This window comes from Ceratotherium simum, chromosome 34 (genome assembly GCF_057802395.1).
Source record: "Ceratotherium simum simum isolate JZ-2026a chromosome 34, ASM5780239v1, whole genome shotgun sequence".
Lineage (NCBI taxonomy): Eukaryota > Metazoa > Chordata > Mammalia > Perissodactyla > Rhinocerotidae > Ceratotherium > Ceratotherium simum.
The window spans coordinates 12,597,866-12,621,895 of record NC_141933.1 but is presented as its reverse complement, the minus strand read 5'-3'; the positions used below and the strand labels follow the sequence as shown (position 1 = coordinate 12,621,895).

The window sequence follows — 24,030 nt, the reverse complement described above, 5'->3', positions numbered from 1 at the left end:
AATGAGTGAGGGTCTGGCCTGGTGGTGCAAGTGATTAAGTACACGCGCTCCACTGCGGCAGCCTGGGCTTCGCTGGTTCGGAACCCCGGGCATGCACCGACGCATTGCTTGTCAAGCCACGCTGTGGTGGTGTCCCATATAAAGTGGAGGAAGATGGGCATGGATGTTAGCCCAGGGCCAGTCTTCCTCAGCAAAAAGAGGATTGGCAGATGTTAGCTCAGGGCCGATCTTCCTCACAAAAAAAAAAAAGAAGAAGAAGAAAAGGAGGAATGAGTGAATATGTCCACCAAAAGACATGTACAAGAGTTTTTAATGACAGCTTTACTCATAATAGGCCAAAACTTGAAACATTTCAAACGTTCATCAACAATAGAACAGGCAAATAAATTGTGGCATATTCATTAAAAAATGAATAAATAAGAAAGAACAAACTACTTACACATCCAACACATGGATAAATCTCTGAGTGAAAGGACATACTGTACTATTCCATTGATACGAATTTCAAGAACAGGCGTCATAAACTGATGGAGATAGAAGTCAGCACAGTGGTTTTGCCCTAGAGAGAGATTGTACCAACTGAGTAGGGCATGAGCCAGCCTTCTGGGGCATGGGAAATGCTCTAGATCTTGATCTGGGTGATGGTTATGTGGGTGTATACATAGATAAAAATTCATCGGGCTATACATATTTATGCATTTTATGTAATCACCTCAGTTTTTTAGAAGTAGGAGAAAAAGAAACAGAAAAAGTTACTGTCTGAGTTACCTATTTCTATGTAAGAAGTTACCACAATGTCTCAAAGCAGCACACATTTATTATCTCACAGTTTCTGTGGTCAGAATCCACCTGGGGTCTCACAAGGCTGCAATCAAGGTTGGATCCAGGGCTGCATTCTCATCTGGATGCTCGAGTGGGGAAGAACCCACTTCCAAGCTCACACAGGTTGATGGCAGAACTCATTTCCTTGTGGATATGAGATTGAGGGCCTCAGCTTCTTCCTGTCAGCTGTCAGCTTCCCTCAGCCCCCAGAGTCTACCCTCAGCTCCTTGCCACCTGGGCCCCAGCACATGGCCATTACTTCTCCATCGCCAGCTAGAGAGACAATCTCTAGAGTAAGTCTGCTAGCAAGATGAAGACTCATGTAACAATGTAATTATGGAAGTGACATCTCATAATCTTTGCAACAGTCTATCAGTTAGAAGCACATCACAAGTCCCACCCACACTCAAGGGGCAGGTTAGCGGGGGTCATCTTGGAATCTGTCCACCACAGTTACACTTTTGCCCATTTAAGTTTTGTGAATGTGAAAATGCAATGTGTTTCTTTCTCTCCCAGCTTAAAAAGCCCTATATTGACCCCCTAAACCCCTTCGGCTGTGGATTTATTTTCTTCTTCTCCTTAATAGATTCTATTTCCTCACCTCCCACTCACTCCACTGAAATTCCTGTCTCCAAGGCTGTTGTCATTGACTTCATTGTCACCAAAACCAATGGGCTTTTTTAAATCCTTGTTTTAATAATAACAACTCCATCCATTTATTCACTGTTGCATGCCCTAGACTCTCCTCTACACTCTGCACATTCCCTAGGTGATCGCATCTGCTGCTTTGGCTTCATTTAATGTTTTATTCAGCAGTTGTTTATTGAATGCCTACTTAGGGGCTGGGGATGCCAGATATTAGCCAAAGTCCCTGCTCTCACGGGACCATCTATCACTATCCCGACAGTTCCCAAATCTCTCCCTCCCACCCAGATCTCTTCTCTGAGCCAGCTTCAGCATCTACTTGCATGCCCCACTGGAAAGGCATTTACATCTTCTCTTCCAACTCAAACCACTTGTCAATCAATGTCACTACTGACTTGGCTGCCCAAGCAGAAACAGAGTGTCATTCTGGGTTCCTCCCCCACCTCAGCCTCATATATAATCATCCTTTGCTGATTCTCCTCATTCTAGCTTTCTCAACTCAGTCCACTCTTCCCATCACCTGTGGACTGCATTTGTCTTTCCCCTGCATCATGGCATCAGCCTCCCGGCCTCCTAACCTGTGTCCTCAGCTCCAAGCTGGCCCAACCCACCCCTGGGCTAGATAACAGCCAGATGGATTTTTCTAAAGTATGAAAGCAATAGTGTTGTTGTTCAGCCTAAAGTCATTTGGGGCTCTCCTTTGCCCTCAGGCTAAAGTCCAAATGCTCTGGCAAGTTTACAAAGCCCAGGAGACATGGCCCACTCACCTCTCCAGCCTTATCTCTCCTCACGCTCTCTTACACTTGACCCACAGTCATACCGATCCTGGGAGACCCCTCTGCCTGGAGTGCTGTCCCTGCCTGCCCCTCACTCTCCTATTTGTCCCACTTAACTCCCAACCCTCCTCAGACCTCAGTGTAGACACCACTTCCTCCAGGAAGCCTTACCTGGTCTCATCCTTCTCTCCTCCTTCTAGGTGAGCTGGCCTCTGCTGGGCTCTAGGCACACCGCATGTCCAGGGTCACTTCACTCCACTGCATGTCCAGGGTCACCTCACTTCACCACATGTCCAGGGTCACCTCACCTCACCACATGTCCAGGGTCACCTCACTTCACCACATGTCCAGGGTCACCTCACCTCACCACATGTCCAGGGTCACCTCACTTCATGGCACATCCAGGGTCACCTCACTTCACCACATGTCCAGGGTCATCTCACTTCACCACATATCCAGGGTCACCTCGCCTCAACACATGTCCAGGGTCACCTCACTTCATGGCACATCCAGGGACACCTCACTTCATGACATGTCCAGGGTCACCTCACTTCACTGCATATCCAGGGTCACCTCACTTCACCACATGCCCAGTGACACCTCACTTCACTGCATATTGAGGGTCACTTCACTTCACTGCACATCCAGGGTCACCTCACTTCACTGCATATCCAGGGTCACCTCACTTCACCACATGCCCAGTGACACCTCACTTCACTGCATATCCAGGGTCACCTCACTTCACTTCATATCCAGGGTCACCTCACTTCACTGCATATCCAGGGTCACCTCACTTCACTTCATATCCAGGGTCACCTCACTTCACTGCATATCCAGGGTCACCTCACTTCACTGCATGCCCAGGGTCACCTTGCTTCCCCAGATAGTTGCCTGTCTCCCTGATCATCTTCCCCTTTGGACTCTCTATCAAGTTCCTGTTGCTGTTGTTAAAAACTCCTACAAACTTAGTGGCTTCAAACAACACGTTTATTATCTTACAGTTCTGGAAGTCAGAAGTCCTTAAATGACTGTGTTAGCAGGGCTGAGTTCCTTGGGGAGGCTCTAGAGGAGAATCCATTTCCTTGCCTTTTCTGGCTTCTAGAGGCTGCCGCAGTCCTTGGCTTGTGACCTCATCCTCCTTCTTCAGAGCCAGTAGTATGGCACCTTCCAGGCCCTCTCACTGACTCTGATCCTCCTGCCTCCCTCTTACAAGGACCCTTGTGATCACATGGGGCCCACCAGGTAAGCCAGGATAATCTCCCTTTCTCAAGGTCCTTAACTTAATCACATCTGCAAAGTCCTTTTACCATGTAAGGTCACATAGTCTCAGGTCCCAGGGATTAGGACGTGGACATCTTTGGGGGCCGTTATTCTGCCCACCTCAGCCTCCAAGATCCTCAAGGCAGGGGCGGTCTCTCATTCACTCCTGGACCTCCAGAACACAGCATAGTGCCTGGGCTGTCATGAGTGCTCATTAATGGTTTTATGAATGAGTGGGTCAGTTCATGAACAAGGGTGTGGGGGGTGTGTGTGTGTTACATGTTGTATGTGACTAACAGTGGTGAAGCAAACGCCTCTAACCCAGGGGAAAACCACAGGCCCTAGAAAAACATTCATTGCATGTTTGAGGAACTAAAAGTGTGGATGATGAACGGGTACAAAGCAACTGATGACAGGTGAGCCCCACACCACAGGAGGCCCCAGGGCACATGTCAGAAGATGGCGGTGGGTGGGTGGTGCCTTCTGGAAGATCCAGAAGAAACAGACGGTCTAGAGCCACCGACTGCCCAGCCTCACCCGTTTTGGGAGGTCTGCCCCATCCAGCAGGCCTGAGAGAATAGGAGTGACCTCTCAGTGGGCGTGACAGCTAAGTGAGTGTGCGGGAGGTTGCGCTCCGTCTGGTTGTGTGTGTGACATGGAACATGCATGACAGGAGAGTGTAAGTGACCCCTGAGAGTGACTATAATACTTACACACAGTACCTAATACATGCCAGGCACTGCTGTAAGCATTTTCCATTTTCTAATTCATTTAACCCTCTAGCAACTCCATAGGTATTATTATGCCCATTTTGCAGAGGGGGAAACTGAGGCCCAGAAAGGTTAAAAAACTTGCCGTAGGCCTCACAGCTATGAAGTGGCAGAACCAAGGTTTGAACTCAGGCAGCCCGGACCCAGAGTCGACTCTGAAGGGCTATGCTGTGCTCGGCAAGCTGAAGTCAGTAAGTACTGGCAGGGGTGGGTCCCTGGGATGGTCGCTAGGCTCTGCCTCATGCTTCCCTGCCCACCCTTGGCAGAACAATGTGGAGAGAGAAGCCAGATGGCAAAGGAGGGGATTAGGGTGAGAGCTGAGGGTGGTCAGAGGCCACCCACACCCCTCCCCTCGCCTCTTCGAGGATCTGCACACCACTCAGAGCACGGGCGCCATGCTCAGGGGCAGGGCTGAGCAGGGACAGGGTGCCAGGGCGAGTAAGATGGCTCCACCAGATCAGCCTGATGCAATTTGCGGGCCATGCCTGGATCCCGATGCAAACAAATCAAAGGTCACAAGATGCTTAATCAGAGAAGCTTGAACACTGACTAGACATTTGATATTGATTAAGTCATAAGAACTGGGTGAGAAGAGGCTTTTCTGACACATAGTGTTGAACTTTCCTCAACGAGACTAGTCATCTACCTGTGCCTCACAGAGCTCTGCTGGGCCGTGGGGTTATTGCATCCCACGTAAATAGGCCTCCATGAGCACTAAGACTTTCCTCGTTTTAATTTTTTAGTTGTGTCATGTGGTCATACTTTTTTTTAAAGAGTTTTTAAAGAATTTTAAAATGCTTACATAAAAATGGTAGGGTGTCTGAGTTTTGCTTTCCAATGGGGGAGACAGAGTGGGAACAGATCGGCAGAGAGCTGCTGACGGGGATGTCGCTGGGGATGGTACCTGGGAGTTCACTGGACCATTCTCTCTACCTTTGTGAATGTTTGAAATTTTCTAAAACAAAAATATCTTGGGGCCGGCCTGGTGGCGTAGTGGTTAAGTTCGGTGTGCTCTACTTCAGAGGCCCAGGTTTGTGGGTTCGGATCCCAGGTGCGGACCTACACCACCCATCAAGCCATGCTGTGGAGGCATCCCACATACAAAATAGAGGAAGGTTGGCACAGATATTAGCTCAGGGCCAATCTTCATCACCAAAAAAAAAAAATTAAAAAGATCTTTGAAAAGGCTCAAACTCTGACTCTACAAAGATTTACCATCATCTTCACTCCATCTGTCCTGCATTGTAAACAGGTTAAATTGTCAACATTTGACTTGCCAAAGGAAATTCACGACTACAGAGGAGGGCGCTAAGATTTTCACCTGCCTGGGTTGGGGGCTGGGGGAGACATCGACAGCTCACATGCAGCTGGGGCATGAAGCAGGAGGTGGGACCAGGAGGAAAAAGATCCAAAGTCTGATGTTGTAAAGACGTTCTGATCTTCTCGTGCTGCCTCCGGAGGGCCGACCATGGCTGGAAGCTCAGAGTGGAGGTCCTGGCACCAGATGAGTGGTCCCCCATGGCAGAAACAAGGAGGGGAGTGTCTTTGGTCAGTTTATCTAGAAGCAGAGCCTGAGACAAGGATTTGGTGCAACTGGTTTACGAAGGAGTGTTCTCAGGAGAAGAAGAGTGAGGGAAGCAGAGCAGGGCAGATGAAACAAGCCAAGGACAGGTGTGATCTAAGCTGCCCACCTACTTCAGCCTGATTCCACGTAGGGGGCTGCTGAGGAGCACAGACTTGGTCCCACCTTGAGACAGGGGGCCAGCCTTTTATATGCCATGCCAGTCATTGGCTGCAGCGTTGGGACAGGGGTGTAACCTAAATTCCCAGAAGGGAGCAGCTATGAGCCCAACAATTACAGCAGCTGGAAAATGGGCACCCCATCCCCCAGTAAATGGGAAGTGGAGGGCACCAATAGCATCTACCCCAGGGAGGAATTCACTACCTAGAGCCCCATGCTGCTGCCCATCACTGACTGTTAGAGCTGGGAGGGGCCTCAGCCATTTCCATTCCAATCCCAGAAACTCATACACACAGAGACAATGTTAAGGAAACAGAGCCCCAAAGAGAGGAAGGGACTTGCCCAGGACCACTCAGAGCCACGACTGGAATCCAGGCCTCCTGACCCATCACAGAGCAGAGGCCTTCACTTCCCACAGGCCCCCTGGCTGTCTTTACACCAGCACTCTATCCCAAAGCACTAGGGGAGGCTGGCTGCGGCGCATTCACAGATGTTTTCTAACTGGCATACACTGAACTCCCGTGGGGGACCCCAGCCCCCTACCAGTCCCTTTTCACATAATGTGACTTGATGCCTTTCAACTCCTGCCTTTCTCTGTTTGACATACATGGACATGCATGCACACACGTGCATGCACACATGGACACACACATATGCACACACAGGCACACATACCCCTCAGAAGCTCTCCCTGTCCAGGCCTCCACAGCACAGCCTGATTAGGGTCACAGGTTTTCTCTGCTTGACCACAAACCTCCCGTGGACAGATCTTACTCCTTGCTGCCCCGGTCCCTGTGTTGTTCAGCTCAGAACTCCATAGATAATCTCAGAGCACTAGTTCAAAGCACTAGTTCAATAAACTTGGTGCTCTCCTTTGCTCTCTACACCCTTCCCCACCTTCCCCAGGAGCCCAGAGCTCTCATGCCCTCTCCCTCCAGATGATGAGGACAGGATGTGTCAGGTCTTAACCAAGAACTAGACAAGCACCAAGTGGAGCCTGGTTGGTGGGTTCCAGGCAGGTGCAGGCTAGTGGCAATGCTGGCTAATATTTTATGAGCATTTGCTGTGCCAGGCCCTGCACATTGCAGACATTATCTCATTTAATCCTCACACCCCTTGGCACACCCCATGTGACAGATAAGGAGACTAAGATGCTGGGATGTAATCAACCTGCCCAAGATCAATGCTCAGGACAGCAGAGCCAGGATCTGGCCCAGACTTATCCACTCCCAGCACTTATGATCTGGTCCACTCTGCTGGGAGTTGGAGGGTCCTGCCCAGATCTGTCCCTGCCAACCCTGCCCTCCAGAAGCTGAAGGAACAAGGGAATATGTGCAGGACCTGGGGAGTGCCGGGCCCAGGCTGGTTTCCCTGGGGGTGCCAGGCTCACTGGGCTGCGGGTCCTGAGCTGGCTGACGAGCTGGGGAAGGGTATTCCTTCCACTGCCCCCAATGGTCTCCTGCCCCCTCCCCTCTGTCAGCCCACTTCCATCTCTAAGCTGCCCTGCACCGGGGTCTGGAGGTGTGGTGGGCAGGGGCAACAGGGCATAGCCTTCTAGGGACTCGGGGATTATGCCCTTCTTCTTGGGAAGTGGGGACTTCACAACAAACAGACTTTCCCTCTGGTTGTCTAAGTCCTGCCGCAGCAACTCCGTCCCTTCCTGGTTGTATATAGTTCATTGCAGCATCTCTCTATCCCGTGAGAGAATTATTTAGAGTTGGCAGCGACCCTAGAGATCACAGTCCAATCCCCACCCCTACCATGATATGCACATGAGAAAACCAAAAAGAGGGCAAAGAAAGTCAAAAAACCCAGAACTTAAAATTTATAAGTTTAAGGCTACTATGCCCAAAAGCATTTCCACAGAATACCAAGTGTGTAGAATCATTGGATTATGAGAAAAACAGTTCCATAGCTAGTGAAGTTTGGGAAATGTCCTTAATATTAAAATAGAGGGCTCCACTGCAGGAACTCTCAGGGCCTTTAATATACTAACGAGGAGGATGAGGATATCCAGGGTTTCCCAAACTTATTTCACCATGGAACCCTTTTGTTGCTGATCTTTCAGGACCAGTGTTCCGAGGAATGTACTTTGAGAAAGGTTACTCTGGCTTCTTGGATCCAAGTCTTTATTGGATATTTGAACCACTCCCACTGCCTCAACTCTGGCAGGTGAATGTCCAGGCGGAAGCACACCCCCAGTGACCAGGCATTCACTGTCTCCCTGGACAACCCATTCCATCCAAGATCCCGCTGCTAAGAAGTCTGCCTTCCTTTGTGCTTCCCAGTGGCTAATTGGTACAGGCCTCTCCCACCAACCACAGTGACTAACCCTCAGTCCACTATGACTATGTCCCTGAAGTGCTGGGAATTGAGAGCGGGAAAAATTCCCAAGGATAGCTGGGTCAGGTCACAGAAAAGAGAGTCACGCAGCCGTGAGTCTCTGGGCTTAGCTTCCAGAGCCCAGCATTCCCCTCCCCCTCCACTAAATCAGGTGGTGGCACTGCAGGCCAATGGGGATATTGATCAGAGGTCCCAGCAGCCTGGGCACAGAGCAGTGGCATCAGACCACACACAGCCCCAATCTCAGGCACTTCCTTGCTGTGTGACTTTGGCCAAGGCGCTCAACCTCCCTGAACCTGCTCCCTCTTCTATGGAATGGAACCAACTTCCTGGGGCTAGAGGGAAGTCAGCATGCACAAACGCCCCCCACACAGTGCCTAGCGCAAAGCCTGCAGCCCCATCCGGCCCTTCGCTCTCCAACGCTCTCCCTCCCTTTCCTCCCTGTCCAGGACTTAGTCACCTGGCCTACCTGTTCCTCCCAGCCTCCCAGGGCCCTTTCCCCTCCCACCATCACCACCTCTGTGGCAGGAAATTGCAAAATGTGGGTGCTCAAATGAGACCTCCTGAATTCACACGGTCAAAATTAAAATGGAGAGGAATGTGCCCCTCCCCTTTCTTTTCACTAGAAAGAGTGAAAACAGCCCAATGCCTTGAAAGGATTTTCTCATTAGCCCTGTCTCCATGGAGAACCATCGCCTACAGAGATCCTCACAGCCAGCCCCCCTCTCCTCCCCTCCCAGACCCTCTCGCCCCCCACTTTCCTGAGAAAGATGTCTGCTCTCCCAGCCAAGTCACCAGGCAGCCCCCAAGCCCTGATATGCCCACGACATCCACATACAACATAATGACCAGGCCCCTTAGCAAGTGACACTTCTAGCCTCCTGCAAAGTTATACCCCAACCCCTTTCTCATGTCCATTAAAACACCCGGAACATTCATTTTCACTTATGGAGACAACAGTACATACCAGATTTCAGCCCACAAGTTCTGGAGCCAGTCTGCCAGACTTGGAGTCTCAGCCCAGTCATTTACTTGCTGTGTGACCTTGGGCAAGTGGCTTAACCTCTCTGAGCCTCACCTGCAAAATAGGAGCAAGGATAGTATTTACCTCGCAGGGTTGGCATGAGGATAAGATCAGATAATGCATGTAAACTGCTTATCCCGCTGCCAGGAACAGAGAAAATACTCGTAAATGTTGATTTATTGTTAAATATTGACTTCCTGGCTCAGTGTTGGCTCATAATAGGTCCTCAGCAGAAATTTCCTTCTTTTCTCTTCCCCATCGCCCCAAACCCAGGAGGCACCGCTATGGCCACAGGTGGCAGGGCAATTATTTGATTCCCACCTCCCTTCCTGAGGACTGATCCTTCCTTGCAGACCCACCAGGATCCCTTAGAAGGTGGGGAGGGGATTCATTTCAGCCAGTTGGTCCAGGGCACCCACAACTTCTTCCAGGGCCAGTCCCTAACAGTGGCTCACTGTTCCCTGCCCAGGCCTTCCACGTGGTCATGGCTCTGCTGCTCTCGTCCCTTGGGGGTTACCTGGCCTCTGCAGTCGAGAGCCTTCACCTGGTGGTGCTGAACTGTTGACATCCATTCTGAGGCACTGCCTCGGTGAGTAGGTCTCAAAACACGGGCCGGGTGTGGGGGTCGGCAGGCAGGCTGAGGGACACCGGCACTTGGGACGGGATGTAGGGTGCGGTGGAGGGAGCTACTGGCGTGGGGCATCAGCCAGCCCTTCTCCAGGCTCCTCTCTCTGCTTCTGTTCTCTCAGTCATACTGGAAATAGCTCCTTCCCGGGGGCCCCTTCAGGCCTGCATCCCAGGAGTGCTCCCCTCTCTCCTCCCTGATTTAACATGCGCATCCAGCAGAGAGGACAGCGGGCAGAGCTGGGGTCGCTCCATCTTCCCTCAGGCTTCTGAGCAGCCAGGCTGCCTTTGGACCCAGCAACACATCCCTGGTGCCCTAACTCTCTGCAAGGTCGGTCTGCGAGAGCACAGGGGTGTAAGGCACAGCTCCTGTCCTCCCAAGGCCGTCAGCCTGGATGGGGATGAGAGGAGACCAATGCACACACCGTTTCCCGCAGGATCCCCAGGGCCCCCTCCCTGTCCTGGTCCAGATGGAGTCCTGCTTACACACTGAGTCCCAGCTCCACTGATGCCCTCTCGGGCAGGAGTCCCAACACCCCACTGTCACTTCAATCCTCTGTCCCCACTGCCACCAGCTCCGAGCTTGCAGGGCACAGTGATGGAACTGTCCCCACATGCAGTGCCCATTCATCCCTGTGACTGGCATATAGTAGTCGCTTATTGAACATTTGAAGGACTAATTACAGAAATACACCAGAGACCTTAGAACCAAGAGCTAACATCCTCCAAACTACAGGATCCAGGAAAGGAGAAAGGGCAGAGAGCAGGGGACAGTGCAGGAATCTCAGAGGGATGGTCTGGGTAGTAAAATGGGGGAAGCCTGGGAGGGCATTCCGAGTGCAGGGCACAGCCTGATCCCAAATGTGCTCCAGAGAAGACCAGCCTGGCTGGAGCAGGACCTGAGATGGGCCATGTCACGGGCAGGGTGAGCTCCCTTTGCTGGAGGAATGGTGTTCTCTACCCAGTTGGCGCCCAGATGTTGGTTTTCTTAGAAAATAGCAGGTGACAAGGAATGTGTGGGTTTCAAGGAACCCCAGCTCCTCTCTTAAGACTGTTTCAAATCTGGCCAGCAGTTCCTCATCTCAGGCATCTCGGCGATAACAGTGGATTCGTTTTCTAAATCGTATCTGGTAAGTCAGAGCCCTGAGACCATCCCGGTCCACCCCGTGCCTGGGGTAACTTTGTGAAGAGCATCTGCGCCCGCTGGAGATTCCGGAGGCCGCTCTCCAGGATTTGCTAGGAGCAGGCACAAGCCTTCCGGACAGCAGAGGGCGCCCAAGCGGAAAGGTCCGGCGTCCTGGAGCTCTGCCCCTCACATCCCTGACTCCGCGCCTTTCACTCCACCCGCTGCCTTTCCTCCACCCCAGCTCTGGCCCCCAAGGTGTCTGGCCTGGAGGTGTCTTCCAGCCTGTTCTGCACACAGCAGCCCGAGGAATTGTTCTCCAGGGCAAATCTGACTGTATCCCTCCGCGGCTGTCAAGCCCTCCTCCGTTCCCTGGTGCCCTTGGCTTGCCTCCAACTTCAGCGAGTCGGTAAGAGCTGAGCCCAGCACCTGGGCATCCATCTACGTCTCATGTTTAAGTGACAGCCAGGCACAGCTGTTCTCATACCTTGTGCTGGCCCCTATTCAAGCACCTCACCCTCTCCCTGCTGCACACTCTCTCCTGGCTTTCACTTACTAGTGATCGTTCTTCAAGACTCGGCTTAAACGCCTCGTCCTCCTGGGGGGTCTTCTCCGACCCGCCATGGCTGGCTTATGTGTCTGCTGGGCTCCTTGGACTTACCTGTGTCCTTGTCTCTCTCTCTCATGCACTAAGCTGTGTGGGCAGCTGTTGTCTGAGCATCTTTCTAGCCTGGGGTGGCCCAGGTAGGCACGGAGTAGACCGCCACACAAGACTGGATGGATGGAGGTGCATGGAAGATGGAAGGACCATCCTTACCCATCGCATTTCATGGCCTCAGCCCACCCTCTGCCCTAGAAGCCCTGGCCGGGGCCACAGTTGTGCCCCTCAGCCTGGGCTGAGCTGTGGCTGTCCCCTGCCCTCCCAGAGGGGCGTAGAGAATGGGACGGTGTTGTGCAGTTTACCCAGCAGAGGCAGAAGATGCGTGGCTAGCCCATTCCCCCTGGGCTGTGCCCCTTTCAGAACCATTAGTCTCCCCTCTTCCTATAGAGAAATTCATTCTTGTATAAGGGGTTGGAGGCTCCATATGTTCATACTCTTTCCCCATCACAGGGCTCTGCACTTGGTAGGAGGCTCCTGGAGTAGTGCTTAACCCAAGATGATGCTGAATGGAGGCATTTCAGGGACCAGGGTGGGTGGGGAAGGAGGCAGACCTGGAGTGTGTAAGGATAGGGACCTTCATGGCTCCTCCCGCCCTTTCCAGTGGGGAAGAGGCTGGGTGAGGAGTCATTTGGGTGTAAAGTCCCTGATCAGCTGGTATATCTTATGCCAGGATGGTCAGGACTGGCTTTGAGGAGGAGACAGCAGTGGGAACATCCTTCATCACAAAGCCTGTGGATCTGGAGAAAGCCCTGGGTTCCCCCAATCCTGTCGTGTAGAAGGTGAGGGCCAGTTGGGGCCTCCTCAGTGGTCAGCTGTCTCAGCAAGTCGTGTTTGGCTGAGGAGCCTCAGGCCCAGAGACAGGCAGAGTCTTTCCTGAGGCCACAGAGCAACCTCCTGGCAGGCCTGGACGTAGGACCTAGCTCTGGGTCTCTAACTTTTGGACAACGGTTGTTACTTTTATTTTTTGCTTACAGAAGGCATTGTGTCTGTCTCTGCACGCTGGTTGGCCTCTTCGTCATTGCCAAGGATCTCTTTCTCTAGAGTCCGTTTGAGTTCCCAATCTGGAAACCGTACCCCACTGGCATAGTGAGTGCCAGGCCCTGAGGGTCCTCCGACTCCCAGGAAGGCGCTGCCTCGGGCTGGGCAGAGAGGAGGTTTCTGGCTCTCAGAAAACCTCTTCTGAAGGCCAAGTAGTGGGGCCCTCAGCCAATCTGTTCCCACCCGTCCCTCCCTAGATGTGGTGCAAGGCAGGATGCCAGCCTTCTCGCTGGTCAGCATCATGGGCTGGACCAGGCCTCGAGTCACTAAAACCAATCCCACTTTTATAGGGGGGGAAACTGAGGCCCAGAGAGGAGGAGGGGCCTGTCTGAGGTCAAGCAGCAAGTTGGCAGCAAATTCAGGCCCACAATCTGGAACTGTTGATTCCCGTTCAAGGCTCTTTAAATATCGTAGCCCCCATGATCCCATTATCTGTGAGCCTCACAGCAGCCTTGTAGAGCTGGCCGAATCCACTTTGTTACCCCCATTTTATGGAAGTGAACACTAAGGTCCAGAGAGGTTAAATTTGTGGACCAAGGCCACACAGCAATTCAGGGCGTGGTGGAGACTCAAAGCCGGGTCTACAACTCCAAGCCCCACTCTCTTTTCACCCCACCACAGTCTCTGAAGTAGAAGTGGGCCAGCCGTTCCATGTGGGCAGCTGCAAGCCTGAGCCAGGTTCCGAGTGTTCTGACCTCGGTGGCTTGCTATTCCTTATCGCCCCCCAACCATGAACATGCACACGTGTGTGCACACACACATGAACACGCATGCCTGGACACACAACACACACTTCCCACCAGATGCTCGTGGCCCTGTGAGATGTTGCAGCTATGCAGTGGTCCTCAGCCCAGCTCTTCCCCTCCACAGCTGTAAGAGATGCCCCATCTCTCTGATCCTCGGTATCCCCGTCTAAGAGGGGTTAGATGAGATGATGCTTAAGGCCGCCTGCAGTTCTACCAGGACCTGCAAGATTCTCCACCTTCAAATATTCACCAAAGACCCATGGGTGCCAGGCGTTAGGCATAGAGCAGTGACTGAGACAGCCCTCCCCACGCACACCTGGGAGCTGAAGCCCCCACTGCCCTCTGCTGGCTGGGTCTGACTCCTGCTGGTGCCGCATGATGGGTGCAGGTACCCAGCGAGGCCTCGCCGTGTCTCTCCCTCCCAGGTCCACATCCAGAGGCTGGAGCTGGCCCTGCTCTGCATCACCTGCCTGGAGTTCTTCCTGCCGGGGCCACGGCCATCCTGGCCTGTAGGAATGACCGCCCGTCTGCAGAGGCGAGGGCCCTTCCTGGAGAGACAGGCCCTAAAGAGATGGGGACACGAGACAACAGAGGGCTCAGAAAGGGGAGGCAGCAGGCAGGGGGTACATGAGGAGCACGTCTCTCGTGCGTTCATTTGTCACGTTGTGGGCATTTACCAAGTGGAACCACAGAGGCAGCCCACAGTCCAGCAGGGGAGATAAGGTGCAGGGCAGAAAATGCCAATTCGAGGCAAAAAATATGGGGCCACCAAAGAGCAAACACCATGGGCGCTCAGAACAACAGGCCACTGCACTCTGAAGATTTCCCTGGGGCCTTCAGAGCTCTCGGGGTCCGTCCTTCCTCCTAACCACACCGGCTTGGACCTCCTGGAACCTTGCAGCCACTCTGGGAGGAGGGTTCTGCTTTCCCATTTTAAAGAGGAGGAATGAGGCTCAAAAAGGTTAATTGATGTCCCAAGGTCACACAGCCATTGAGTGGCTGTGTCACCCCAAAGGCCCCTGTGCCCTCCTGCATCTGAGAGGACAGTGCCAGGGACGGGCTCTGCAGCCCATCACAGATCAGGGATGAGGATGCAGCTGTCACCGGGGATGCTGTCGGCATCAGACATGCCCGTAGAAGGTACTGCAGCTAGGAGGGACCTTGGCATATCGCCTGGCCCAGCCCCGTTGGGGAAACCCACCAGGTGAGTGACTTGTCCGTGGTGACTGATACACTGGTAGCAGGCCCGGATTAAGGGCCCAGTCTGCTGACTGCCACGTGGTCCTCTCCCCCACTCCCTTCTCAAGAACAAGGAGACGGAGTCACGCACTGCCCTCGTGGAAGTCCCTCTGTCCCTCCAGCCTCAGTTTCCCCATCTCCATGATGACCTTGAGACTTCAACAGGTGAGCCAGTGGGGAAGTGCTTTGTAATGGCCACTTGCTTCCTGCATGTGAGCAGCAGGGATGGTGGCTTCTCCTTTGCAGAGGGATGACTTGTCCCCTGTTCCCAACACACTGTTGGAGCTCAGAAGGCTGTCGATGAGGCCTCCGCCATCGTATGAGGACGTGATTCGAGGCGGCATGCACGTGGAGCAAAAGTAGTGGTGAAGCGGCTCCCAGCACCATCAGAATTCACACCGTGGGCCCTTCCCCCTGCCACAGATATGACCTGATTCCCAGGGGGCAGCTACCAGAAAGGGGCAAACCGTGCTGTTGCTAGAACTGTCTGCCTCATACTGGTGGCTGAGGCGGGGTGGTCCCCATCCCCTCAGGCACAGGAGGAGCCTCCGGGCCCCACCCCATAACACCCCCCATAACACCGCAGGCTCTGACTGGTCAGCCAGAGCTGCTCGGCTGGACCAGGTCCTACTCACGCCCCCTAACAGCTCAGGAGCAGATCTCCAGGCCGGTACCCTCTACCCCTCCACCCTCCCTCATCTGCTTTCTCCAATCAATGGTGGACGCTCAAGAGCTTGTCCATGTGGGCTGTGCCGGGAGCCAGAGAAGGGATCCTCAGAGCCCAGGGAGGCATGGTCTTCCCTAGCCTCAACCTGCTAAGAGGTCTCTGGGGAAACTTGTGCATCTGAATCCGTGGAGTCAGGTGGAGGACAGCAGGAGCATGAGTCAGAAACTGTGACCAGTTCTTCCCTCCTAACCATCACGGCTCTGTCTGCCTGCCTGGGCCTCAGTGTCTCCATCTGTGCAATGAAGGGGCTGGTGGGTGAAGTGATCCAGGGGCCAGCTCATCCCTTGATCAGTAATCCTGGGTGCAGGGGTAACTTCCGTGTCTTGCTACTGTCGGGGGAAGAGGGAGAATCTCCCTCTGCCCTTTTCCTTAAGGTTCTTATGTCTGGCCAAATAATTAACAAGACAGGTTAGCAGGAGAAAATAATACCAAGTTTAATAGCATGTATACATGGGAGAAAGCAGGGACACTGCGTTTCTCAACACAATAGCAGAAAATCTCGTCTTAAATACCATGTTCAACCAAAGACAAGGAGGATGTTGGGGGTGGGGGTGTCAGTTACAGGAGATTATCACTAAAGCACTGTAAACAAGAGTAAGGTTTATTATGCAGTTGTAAGGCCTCACCTTCCACATTGATAAGTCTCTAGAAATGAGGTCATCCCCCCTCTTCCCAATACAGAGAGGGAGATAACTTTACAAATGGAGACTTCCCTTGTAAATGATTATCTGGTAACTCCTCGCAGGGCCATCTAGAGCATGTGGCCAGAGAGACAGAACTTCCAATAAGATGGGCTTGTTGGTGCCTTTTCTATTGTAACCTCTATCCTACATTATCTTTACAGCCATCATGATAGATCTGTTCCAGGAAGGAGTTACTATGTCAAATTCTTTAGGCAGTTAGTGGGGGAGGTCAAAGGTCCCTAGAGAAAACAACCAAGGTAAAGAGATGGATTTCAGGGTGGCCAAATCTTGATCTCCCACACTACTGACAATGTCACTTTTTATTCCTTCCCTTTTTTTTTTTAAGAAAATAAAACAGCAGGAAACACTTATCAAATAGGAAAATGTCAAAATCCGTCTTTCTGTAGTATGTGAATGTATGCCATATAAAAATTTCAAACATATTAGACACTAACTTCGTAGTACTATGTTGAATACAATGATTTACATTTTTTCTTTTCACTTGAAGTTGTTTCTTGATCATATGCCATGCAAAGATGAAGAGTAATTGGAAATATTCCGAGGGGGCTCATACAATCACCGAGCCCATAGCAAAGTAAAGGAATTCATGAGTCTGGAGGCTGGGAGACCTGACCTTGATGATCTTCCGGTTCTCAGCCAGCCCTAGCAGTCTCCGTTTCTGCAACAGTGAGCCAAAGGAAGGAAGATGGTGCACCCAACATCTGGTCTGTTGCTTAGAGATCGCAGCTCGATGGCCTTGGGGCAAATTAGCCAAATGCACGGTCCCCTGGTTCCCCACAGACAGGTCTTCCACTTTGTAGTTAGGACACCACCCTGCTAACTCTGTGCCTGGGGAGGGACGAGCTTTATGAGCAGTGGGCTCCCCAAGTAATGAGCACACACAGGAGCTGTGTGTGTCCTGCTTAAGGCAGGGAGAGAGCAATTCTCCGGGGACAGGAAGAGCACACAGGACTAAGAACTTCCTCTACCCTTACTCATTGTGGACCTGAGGAAAAACACCCAACTTCCCTGAGCCTCAGTGTTCTCATCTGTAAAATGGGAATGACAATTCCTCCCTCACAGAGTTATAGTGAGGGTCAGAGGAGGCCACCAATACAAAAGTACCATCTGGGTGTTCCCCAAAGTGGGAGATGCTGAGAGGGAACAGTGTAGGGATACGAGAACATGGCAATAAATGACACCAAAGAGGTATTTCCTTTTCAGTCACCTTCACTCTCGGTTTTCTTTAAGGAAAAAGTCTCCATTTGGGACTGCTAGATCTTGAATGCCTCTCTGACGTCAGCTAATCTCTCTTTTTACCAAGAGACAGCAGAGCCGGCTTGCAGCAGGCCATGGCATTGGGTTAGAATTTAACAACGCCATTCTGTTTTCTTTCGGTTTACTTTTATGCCTTCTGCTTATTGCAAGTGAGACTGGATTCCCAATTATAGTAGTGATCCAATGCATGCATATAAGTTAAATAATAAGTGCATATAAGTTCAAACAAAGCAATAATGGGTATGGCTTTCTTTGAGAAGTGTGATAAAAATGCTCTAAAATTGTAGTGATGGTTGCACAACTCTGCGCATATCCTAAAAATCATTGAATTGTGAAAAAAAAAGAAAGTCCATTTAAAGAAACCCATTAAAGAAATAATGGTACAAGACACCATAAATGTAATAAAAATTGTGAAGGTAGAGCTTGAGTGATTGAAGTCTGGGAAACAAGGAAAGTAGACTCCTTTTACCCACCCCGTTCACAAAAAGGAAGCTTCTTTGCATTCTGTAGTTGAGACTAAAAGTTCATTTTGAGGGCTGGCCCGGTGGTGCAGTGGTTAAGTTCGCTCTTTCCCCTTCAATGGCTTGGGGTTCTCTGGTTCAGATCCTGGGCATGAACATACTCACTGCTCATCAAGCCATGCTGAGGTGGCATTCCACATAGAAGAACTAGAAGGACCTACAACTAGGATATACAACTATGTACTGGGGCATTGAGAAGGAAATAAGAAAAAGAGGAAGCTTGGCAACAGATGTTAGCTCAGGGCCAATCTTCCTCCAAAAAACAGTTCACTTTGACCTTTGAACCTGGAATTCCACTTCCTGATCTCATAGAACTTTCATACTGGAAGAATTTTGTGGGTCATCTTACCTAACCCCTCATGTGACAGGTGGAGAAACTGAGGCCCAGATGTGTGAAGGGGCTTACTGAAGGCTACCCAGCAGGCCCTTGACCGAGATGAAGCTAGAACCCCAGTCTGGTGCCATCACCCCACTACCCATGACGTGTTCCCCCAACTTGTCCCTGGGAGCAAGAACGAGGTCAACCTCTGTCTGTATCCAACCCCCACACTAAGTTCTTGGCTCCCCAGACCTATTCTCCTCCAGTCTATAGGATAATCCTGCAAACTCTAACCACACACCCACCTGGGAACATCAGGAGGAAGCTCAAAGTCACGCCCTTGCTGCTTCCCCAGACTCCTTCCATGCACTGCTGCCCTCCAGGCAGGTCATGGAGGCATGACAGCATTGTACTCATTCCTTCCTTCTTTCCTTCCTTCCACGGTGAAGATTGACTTCCCGCTGTGCTAGGTCTGGAAGTAGACCACCATGAGCAAACCCAACACGGTCCCCAGCTCTTTGAGGTTGGACTCCAGTACGTGAGACAGGCATGACCAATCACACAAATAAAGGTATAACTTGCTAGAAGGGAAACAGGTGTTATGAAGACTGTGATGGGGACCTGATCTGGAACACGGGGCGGGCAGATAGGGGGTCAGTAAGGCCTTTCCTCTGGAAGTTGTCTTAATGGAGGCCTGAAGCCTGCCCAGTGCTGCCCAGGGGAAAGGCCATGATGAGGCCTGGGGCCCTGGTGGTCAAGCTGTCCAGGCCCTGCCGTTTCTTCCACGCAGACTGAGCGCTTCCCAGACCACAGCCTTTAGCCCACGCCCTCACCTTCCCACCACGCCAGATGGCTGCAATCCCTTCCTCCCCACCCCCTACTTCCTTCCAAGCATCCTGCTGTGTAGTGTTCATTCAGTAGCAATGTGCCTACTATGTGCCAGGCCCCCTGCCAGGAGTTGGACACTTATCTGTCAGCGCTTAACCAGAGAAGCAGACCAAGTGGGAGATATACAATGAGATTTATTGCAGGGAATTGGCTTATGTGAATACGGGGCTGGCCAGGCAGGTACAGAGTTGGTGGAGCAGGCTGTCAGGAAGGGCAGGCCAGATCTCCCAGCCAAGGCCTGAAGCTGCCGACCGCAGGGGGAGTTTCTTCTTCACCAGAGAAACCTCAGTTCCGTTCTTTAAGCCTTTCAGCTGCTTGAATCAGGCCCACCCAGATTATCTAGGAAAATATCCCTTATTTAAAGTCAACTGATTATAGATTCAATAACATCCACAAAATACCTTCACCGCAATACCTAGAGTGGTGTTTGATTGAATAACTGGGACTGCAGCCTAGCCAAAGTGACACATCAAAGGACTGTCACGGACACACAGATGCAAAAGAAGTTGCAGACAGAGGGATAGATAAGACTAGCAAGTATAGAATTATCTTTGGCAGGCATGGAGGGGGTAGTCTGCAAACATCCCGTGTTAATGAATTTTATTCCATTCCAGTAGCTAACATTGATTGTCAGCCACCATTCTAAGCAATTTTGTAAGAAGTCCTCATAAAAATGAGTTTATGGTTGAGGAAACTCAGGCACAGAGAGGTTAAGTAATTTGCGCAAAGTCACACAGCAAGAGAGTGGTATAACCAGGGGTTTCATTTTGTCGGATGCTGGAGCCTGAACTCCTTACCACTGTGCCATGCTGCCTCCATTTGTTGGTTCGTTCGTGTTGGAAGTGACTGAGCAGTTTGTGGGCATCATCTCTTGATCCTCCGAGATCTGATGAGCAAAGGTCTGTTGTTGTCTCTATTTTACAGGTAAAGGTACTGAGGCCTAGAGAGGCTGTGTGTGGCAGAAACGGAACTCAAGCCTTCACCTGATTGACTGCAAAGTCCTGCCCCTTCACCTCCTTGAAATAGAGGTGAAAAGGACCTCTTGCTGGTGGCCCTGGGGCATGAAGTAAACGCAGGACGATACAGTGAAATTAAGACCAACAGGGCAGGGTGTCGTAGGGACACAGATGGGGTGCCATAATTCAGCCCAGGATGGGGCAGCCAGGGAAGTGCTACAGGGGGATTGGATGCCTGAGCTGAGCCTCAGAGTGAGGAATGGTGTTCCTGGCAGAGGGAACAGCATGGACAAAGGCATAGAATGAGAGAAGCAGGAAGAAATTTTACCTCCAAACACAGAAAGCCCCCTTCACAAAGAGGTTAGCATCAACAGTCAGTGAGTAAGATAAAAATCATTGTTATGGACTGAATGTCAGTATCCTCCCAAAATTCACATGTTGAAACCCTAACCCCCAATGTGAGGGTGTTTGGAGATGGGCCTTTGGGAAGTGATTAGGTCATGAGGGTGGAGTCCTCATGATGGGATTAGGGTCCTTAGAAGAGGCAGGGGAGAGCTTGCTTCTCTCTCTGCTCTGGGCCACGTGAAGATACAATGAGAAGCCCTGAAGGGTGGCAAAGTAGTGTTGGCAGCGTTACTGAATTTCCCAGTTGACATCTTAACTCGCCTTGAAACTCTCTCCTCCCCCGCCTTCCTTGATACAATCCCTTCGGAAGACTCTAGCGATCTTGCTGGCCTCTCTGCTCGCTGGGCATCTCCATCTGAATGTGCACCAGGCACCTCAAACCGGACACGGAGTGAAATTTTATTCTCTGCCATTTTCACAGAAGCATGGGCCAGAAGCGTTCTTGGCTCTTTAGAAACATACACAGAATTGACAGAAATTAAAAGAACGTGGGAAACAGTGAAAAAGGATTGGAGAGCAATGGAGGAGGCTGGGGGGAGGAAATTCAGAAGGTGAGGTTGGTGGTACAGACTGTGTCAGTGGGTCCCGACAGGAACAGAGGGCACACTCAATGTGGGTTATGGGAGGAAAGTTTAATCAAAGGACTACTTGCAAAGATGAAGGCAGGGTTCAGGAAAGGTGACAAAGAATGGTGCAGTACCCTGGGCCACTAATGCCAGGGAGCTGTCACCACTCCTAGGCCAGAAGGATCAAGGGGACAGAGTAGTTACCAGAACCCAGAGAGGGTGGCCTGCAAGGAGCTGTGGTCCTTGGGAGGGATGCAACCCATCCTTGGTGACCTTGGAAGGAAGAAGGGAATAAATATCCCAGCCTCATTCTCCCCCCTCCCCTGAGAACTCCTTCCAGCATCTCTCATTGGCTGAAGCCAATAGAAAGCCAGCCAATAGGGAGCCTGCAGTTGCAGTCCATCTGCATCATCCACCGTGGGTCTTGGGCATAGAGCAGGATGGAGACAATGGGAGGTGATCCTAGAGGGACACATGGAGAATGTGCAGCACAGACCCTAACATGGTGACATGGAGATCAGCCTCCCCATTCCTGCTCCATTTGGTTCTCTCCTGTCATCAGCTGCCTGCACAGCTCTAGCATCACTCTATGCCTTAGTCCCTGATCTTTAATTCAAAGAATCCCAGAACGTCCGAGCCAGCAGGCACTTCGGACCTCGGCTAGTCTACCTCCCCTTTATGCAGCAGAGGAAACTGAGGCCAATGGAAATGACCAGTCCAAGGATTAGAAGGTGACTAAAAGAAAGAACTGGAACTAACACTTAGGCTGCACGCATGCCACCATAGGCATCTGTGGGTGCACAGCGATCAAGAAGAACTGCGGCCACGTCAGCACCAGGGGAGGCAGGAAAAAGCAGGCAAGGGTTTTTAATGTTTTAGCAGCAAAACTTTTTAAAAGGAAAATCTTATGTAGATAAAAACAGATAAAAGTGGTATTTTATAAGTGTAGTTTACCAGTTCAATTTTATAGCATTTATCTATTATAAAGGAGTCAACAAGAGCAAGGAGAAATTTCAGTGAGCACAAAATTTGAAACCGAGGAGTGTGGGTAACAGCTGCAACCATATTTTTTCTGAATTCGAACTGATTGCACAATGTCAAGAAAGGCCTGAAGCAAACAGACGAGTAATTGCAAATGATAATGATTTTTACCAGCTTGCCTGACAATTTCAGGGTGCTGTTCCATGAAACGGAGTTGGCAGGAGAAATATTAAGTCAAAGTCAAAGCAGAAATAGGATGAACTAGCAGCCCAAGCAAACACGTTAGTGGCTTCCAACTGTCAAAATCTGGGATACACTGTATACTTGAGTGTGCCTAATTTCGTTACAATTTTTAAAAATAGTTACAATCTATATTTTTAAAAAATGGAATTCTAAGCAAATGTTGTCAGAACGTCACCCAAATGTTAGCACTCCTTTTTTTAAAAAAACTCCAGAGTAGAAGGGAAAAGCCAGAGTTGTCTTTGCTCTGTTGTTAGCCTACTGTGTGACCTTTTTGGGGGCTGGGCGGGTACTTCTCTCTAGCTACAATTTCCCCATCTATAAAATGAATAGACTGAATAATTAAAAATGAAGCATATCAAAATCTGTGGGATGCAGCTAAAGCAGTGCTTAGAGGCCAATGTATAGCCTTAGATGTTTATATTAGAGGAAAAGAGCAGTCTCAAATCTATAAAATGAGTAACTCCCCAGCTTCTCCACTCTAATGAGCAGAATAGTCACACAGTCATAACTCCTGACAGCACCTATCATTCTAGCCCATCACTCTCATCTTACAGATGGGGAAACTGAGACCAGGGAAGGGAGTCACTGACCCAACATTACTCAGAATGTTAGCAGCGGGGCCTGCCTGGTGGCGCAAGCGGTGAAGTGTGCGTGCTCTGCTGCGGTGGCCCGGGGTGGCCCAGGGTTTGCCAGTTCGGATCCTGGGTGCACACTGAAGCACTGCTTGGCAAGCCTTGCTGTGGCGGTGTCCCATATAAAGTGGAGGAGGATGGGCACGGATGTTAGCCCAGGGCCAGTCTTCCTCAGAAAAAAAAAAAAAAAAGAGGAGGATTGGAGGATGTTAGCACAGGGCTGATCTCCTCACAAAAAAAAAATGAATTAAAAAAAAAAAAAAGAATGTTAGCAGCAGAGGCAGGACTTGAACTTCAGACCCATTACTGTTTCCCCAACAACCTCTTGGGGACAAACACTGTGGCTTATCTCTCTGTGTTTCTTCCTGGGATAGCACAGAAAGGAACCCCCAACAGCTCCTTACTCTCTGTGAACCTTTGTCAGCATCCTTTAGGCACCCGCAAAACGTTCCATCTTTGTCCATTTCCTCACGATGGACACGTGGCGCTCACATCGTGGCAGACATGAGGCTGGCAAGCAATCTGACACCCATTTATAAAATGAAACTCACAGACTTTTATAGGGGATGCAGCCATTTCCCCGGTAAGCAGGTGGGCATCTGGGAAGAGAGGCCATTTGAGACAGGTCTACAGGACCCAAGGAGTGAGCAGAGTTTCAAGCCTCTGGAGGGCTCTGTCCATCACTCTTGCAGCTGGTTTGTATCTGGCAGGAAAGAACAGGCTCACTTGTATGCAGCCAGGAGCCATGCTAGGTGCTTGGCGTGTAGCATCCCATTTAATCCCACAAGATCCCCCAGGATGGATATTTTCCTCCATTTTTGAGATGAGGAAACGGAGGCTTAGAGGGATCAACTGACTTGCTCAGATGTGGAAGCTGTGACGTCAGCGCAGCGGGCGCACAGCCAGGAGACCTCATTCGTACATCAGAAACACAGCAGGAGCTGAAGGACCAGAGGGTTGGATGGGCCAGTGTTCTGCGAACTGGCCCGATCAGAAGGGTCACCTGGAGTGTGTTCAAG

At 51.0% G+C, this 24,030-nt stretch overlaps 1 protein-coding gene across 1 annotated transcript; it reads left to right on the top strand.

The window, feature by feature from the left end:
- Positions 1–4,374: 4,374 nt before the first annotated feature.
- Positions 4,375–15,175, top strand: MS4A10 (membrane spanning 4-domains A10). Its single transcript, XM_087423178.1, is given in 8 exon segments — positions 4,375–4,464; positions 9,851–9,970; positions 11,079–11,135; positions 12,764–12,777; positions 12,779–12,875; positions 13,999–14,065; positions 14,068–14,108; positions 15,059–15,175. Coding segments are annotated over 8 exon segments (603 nt in total).
- The last annotated feature ends 8,855 nt before the right edge of the window (positions 15,176–24,030 follow it).